Source organism: Morone saxatilis, unplaced genomic scaffold, assembly GCF_004916995.1.
Source record: "Morone saxatilis isolate NCDOM2014 unplaced genomic scaffold, NCSU_SB_2.0 Contig23, whole genome shotgun sequence".
NCBI classification, from domain to species: domain Eukaryota; kingdom Metazoa; phylum Chordata; class Actinopteri; family Moronidae; genus Morone; species Morone saxatilis.
In genome coordinates this window covers 23,638,863-23,644,218 of record NW_023339796.1, presented here as the reverse complement: position 1 = coordinate 23,644,218, position 5,356 = coordinate 23,638,863, and the positions used below count along the sequence as shown (strand labels likewise).

The 5,356-nt window shown below is 37.4% G+C and overlaps 1 protein-coding gene across 1 annotated transcript in view; it reads left to right on the top strand.

Annotated features, from left to right (window-relative positions):
* The first annotated feature begins 310 nt into the window (after positions 1-310).
* Positions 311-5,356, top strand: part of LOC118334850 (epidermal retinol dehydrogenase 2-like) — an 8,749-nt gene continuing 3,703 nt past the window's right edge. Inside the window, exons 1-2 of the mRNA XM_035670922.1 lie at positions 311-338; positions 1,558-1,702. Coding sequence (XP_035526815.1) covers positions 311-338; positions 1,558-1,702 — 173 coding nt within the window. The remainder of the gene's footprint in view (positions 339-1,557; positions 1,703-5,356) is intronic.

Here is a 5,356-nt window from a genome sequence, read left to right as displayed (position 1 = left end):
AGACAACAACTCTCATGATCCCATGCTACTTCTTGAAATCATGAAACTAAATCTTGTGTTATTGTTTTGAAGCTATTCCATCATCCAACAACCAATTCTGATGCAGTATGCTGGCACCTTACCTTGGGAGGCAGAGCAGGCTGGATTGGCATTTTGGGATGGCGCTTCGTGGTGCTGGCTGTGAAATTGCAAGCCAGTTAGTAGCATGGAGTCAATGCTCCAAATAAAATATAGGAACGTTACAGATAGTAACGTTATTCTAAATATGATTGAATGCTGAAAAATAAATTACAGTGTCACTTTCGGCCTGATGATGCTGGCTCCCTCCCACAGACTTTGTACGGAAAACGAGCAAAAGACACACCAGAAAGTTACACATAGAACCTTTTATGAAACAATTAAAGTTTAAAAGAGAGCCATTTCCTTCTCCTCTTCTCTCGACTTCAGTGGTGATAAAAACACTAAATTACTCAGATGAACTAAAAATGTTGTGTAATGTTTTAATTAAGTTAGGATTTTGCTGGTCCTGTCTAATAGTCTATAGTACTTTGCGGAAACGATCTGTAGCTTCTGTAACATCAGTCTTTTTAATCTATTTTCTGTCTAAATGAGGAATCTTTTCTTACATGAAACATTTATCTTATCTTTATTATAGTTGTATCTATTTTTAGGTATGATCCTCTCAAACATACTAGCCAATACTGCACATTCCGTAACTGCTCTTTTGAACTCTGTCCTAATTTTATCTCCCAACTCCAGGGTTGAATTATGAACTTTGATCAATGGATAGAAGACAATCCACCTGCTGGAAAGTAGTTTCCAAATGATTGATTAATGTAGAGACCACAAAATAAAAATCTCCAGTCAGGTTACTTAAACTGATCATAGTTAGATTGCCAAAGTTTTGCCTAAAAGTTAATTGTACAACTTATCCTTACCAAACCTTTTCTTCCATGTAACAATAGGGCAATCCTTAGCAATCAAATTACTTTATTATGAGATGGTCTTGGGCCAGTGAATGTTACTCCTTATTCTACAAGACTGACTTGCCCTCTCACCTGTATTTGTCAAAGATTTTAGTGCCTTCACCTATAACCCTGTCTGTTTCAGATTATGTAATGTGTGTAGCCATGGCATAACATCATTAGTGTCCTCTACCAGCTGTAATGTGATAAGCAAAAGTCACATAATGGCTATAAATGTGGAAGGGAGGTGCAGATTTAGTACACTTGTGTCTACTTGAATATAACTAAACATAAACTGAGAAGATACAATGCTTGATGACCTGGTCTTGTTTTCCAGCTTTTAAACTAATCCTACAGCCTGAAATCAGCCATCTCTCCCTCTCTTCTATTACAATGTTAGAAAGACATAAATGTACATCTTAATCTTAATAATAATTACTATTGATTAATACTAATATATTAGATAGATAGAGCTTCCTAAATGTTACACACTGGACCTTTGCTATCACAATCTAAATAATATCCATCACCTTACTCTTTTTGAGCATAAACTGAACTCTGTGTCCTTTACCTGTGACCCTTCTCCCCACAGACTACTGTGCCAGTAAGTTTGCAGCAGTAGGTTTTGCAGAGTCGGTAGGTCTGGAGTTGCTGGCAACTGGGAAAGATGGCATCAAGACTACCATTGTGTGCCCGTACTTCATCAATACTGGAATGTTCGATGGATGTCAAACTAAGTAGGTCTCTTTACATGATGTTCACCTTTGACATTTTCAGGTAGTTAGCACTCAAACAAACGAGTCATTTAAAGAATCTGCACATGTAAACACAGGGGTTAATGTCAGTACGACAGATTTTTGTCAATTGGGGCCAATGCAATGCAAAATATACGTATATTTAAATAATCCCAGCCCCTGCAAAAATAAATATAACCAAGTGTGGTGTGGCTGACCTGGTGGTATGGAATGTTACATCTGTCAGCCTCTCCTCCCAGCCAATTACCCTTGGTCCAGTCTCATCTCTGTGACATGAGGATAAAGAGTAGAGTGGAGAAGATGGACAAACAAAAAGAGAAAAAAACATAAAGGAGACTTTTGATCCATGGGTTGGGATTATGATCCCATCATGGTTTGTTATAAAAAGATATAAATTAAGCAATTTTGGAAACATGTAATTTGAGTAAACCATCCCTTTTTAAGCATTGTTATAGTGTTATTGTTATAATACACACAGTTGTGGTTAGGTGTATCGGTACCCTAAAAATTGCAAATGAGTAGTCACCAGTGGAATTGACAGCCCATCTAAAATTATTTCTGAAGAAAATAGCAGCCATCATGTCAGCAGTTTATCAGCCACCAGTACTAATCATATCACAGACAATGCCATTAACTATAATTATGATGCTTCTTTGATCAAAAAGACAATAATGCTCTCTTTGCGTTGCTCTGTTGGCTTCAAATGATTGGCTATTGTCACTTCAGCTTAGCTCTGCTTGGCTCAAATGAACCAATCACACACAGTCTCTCCATCTCGTTTCTCATTATTTTCTCTCATCTGATGTCACTGTCCTCCACCTATTTATTTATAATCTTTTTCTTTTTGTGTAAAATGCTATGTCACTATAGGGATTTATGCAAATGGATAAGTGTGTGTTTTTTTTTCAGCTCTTACTTGTTAAGCTCCTTGGCTTTAGTAATCACATTCTCGCTTGCGTTCATCGATTCCTATCATTTCCTGTGGTGTGTGTATGTGTTTCTGTTTGGGTGTAACAGTCCATACAGAAAGCTATTAGCAGTGCTATCTGTGGGCTTTATAGCCTGGCTGTAATGGCCAGTGCTCAGAGGACTGGTGTGAGATTTACTGACTTTTCATGGCAGAGGAGAGGAGGAATTGAACAGGGGAAAGGGGAGTAAAGAGGAGACATGAGAATAATAGTTTATGTAACTTGGCAAGTCAGGTAAGCACAAGGTCTTATTTATAATGACAGCCCAAGCAAGGGGAAGAAAAAAGAAAAGAAAACAAAAAAGGAAACGAAGGATTGAAAATAAAAGGAGAGGGACTACTAAAGAAAGAAGATAAAGATAAAGGGTAATATTTCTATGGACCGTGAAATAGAGCAGTAGGATTACAATACAATACATACACCGAAGAGCTTTCTAAGCCTCCATTTCCAAGTTCCCAAAATTAACCACATTTAGTAAGAAACCTCTGAAATCAAGGATGTCTTGAACCAATATTCAATAGCATTGACAGTATACATAGTGGACAGAGTTTGCCTGTTTCTCACCTAAAATTGTTTCACAAACATATTTCAGTGTCTGTAATACGAGAACGTTTGACTGGTGAGCTGCTATTGTGTCCTGCTATGGACAAGTCAAAACTGCGCAGCCAATGAAAGCAGCTCCACTGCTGGCTCTGAAAAACTGTCATGGTGACTGACTGTAATGCCAAACCTGAGGCTTCAAAACGGTACTCCGCAAACCAATGAGTGACATCACAATAGATTCACACTTGAGTTTTGACGACATCTGACAAAATAAAATAAATGCAGGCTAAAGACAAAAACTCTTTACTGGCATACTGACTCCGGCCTTCATTGGCTGGTTTGCAAAAGTTCTGTTAAAGATCAAGTGGAGCATTTAGCGGCAGTGAAGTTGCAGATCCCAACTCCCTTGTCTCACTCTGCCCTTCCAACATGAAGGACAAACTGGCTGATGGCTAGTCCTGTCTAAAGCCAGTGTTGGTTTGTCCATTCTATTGTAGAAACATGGAGGGTGACCTGGGGTGCCTAACCCTAACTCTTCACACCTTGAAGCGCATAACATGTAGATTGTAGCGACAGTCCTTAAGCATGTCAACTGAAATATCCAAAATACCCAAACCAACCACCTTGTTTGACTGAAAAACTGCAGTGATCAGCTGTTTTTAAATTAAACTGAATGAAATTAGAGAGCCTTTTTGAGCCTTTTCTACACCTCAAAAATGTATGTATTTGTGCTGTTTCATGTTTCAGTAGGGATGAATTGTCTCATTTTTGCCTACTTTTGTACTACTAGCTCCTATTGACATTTAGACAGGTGGATATGTTAAGCCACTAACTTTTCAACAAAACACAAAAAATTGTGTCTTTGATGACATTTAAACTGGCAGACGTGGAACTGACAGTGTTTCTTTTTTTACCTACTAATATACACACTCACACACACACATCTGGCGCCATTGTGGTATACTTCCGGATGTCTTGGGGTCAGGCTTTAAAGGTGTCTGTAGACTTGTGTCCATGTTTATTTCTGTCTCTCTGCCTTCATTCATCCAACAACCGCCTGAAGCAACAAGGACACATGCTTTATGCCAACGCCAAACACCTGGCCTGTCACTTTCTACTCCTCCATCAGTATGAGGTCCCTAAAATAACAACAAATCATCCTAAAAAACTTTGACATGCTTTAAATGGTGTAAAATGTTCCAGTTAAAATGAATTGTTTGCTCTGTGTAATGACAGCTGTTCATATTTAGAAAAATTATTTTTGGAGCAGTCTGTCTACTTAACAAATGCCACTGGACGTATATTTCTTGCACTGGTAGCAGAGGGATTAACTCTGCTTTTGAGAAATTGTGGGTCCTAATTATTACTCTCAAGTCATTTATACCCATCCTGAGCCGTGTCCCTGGTCTTTCCTCCTTGTTGTTAAAACATAAGATTAAATTATTTTTTGAAGCATAGGGTGGTTTACCTCACTGGTTAAATAATGCAGTAATGTGATCTTTGACATTAAAATTATTTGGATAGAAGCAAAGGTATGCATGAATGAAGTGACCAGCATGTTTTTTCACACAGATTATTAGTAATCAAGGAAACCGACAACCGATGTTTAGAACAAATGTACATTTACAATAAAAATCTTAGTGAAAAAATTAAGAATAAAGTGGTTGAGTGTAACTAGGTTAATTTACTTAAGTGCTGTATAATTTTGATGCAATTTACACGTTCTTTGCTTGAGTATTTGCATTTCCCCGTCCGTGGCACAGTAGCCTTTAGTGTTGATAAGCTAGTACTCGTGATGTGTAACCAATCAGATAGTACTGTGGGTATCCGAGCCAAAGTAGCATTTTAATTTAAAAATATATTTATTAGATCTGATTCAAAAAATCACATTTCTGAAAATTGGAAAAATATATTATTGAATATTGGATCTGATAATCAACCAGGCCGATAATTGATCTAAGCCATTTTGATCTCTAGGACATAACATTTACATGTACATCTTAATTGGACAAGGTTTCAGTACAAGACAAAAAAAAATAAATCAGCACTCAAATTGCATTTATACACATGAGGATATTATTAGCCCCCCTATGAAAATTTAATTTTTTAAAAAGTATTTCCCAAG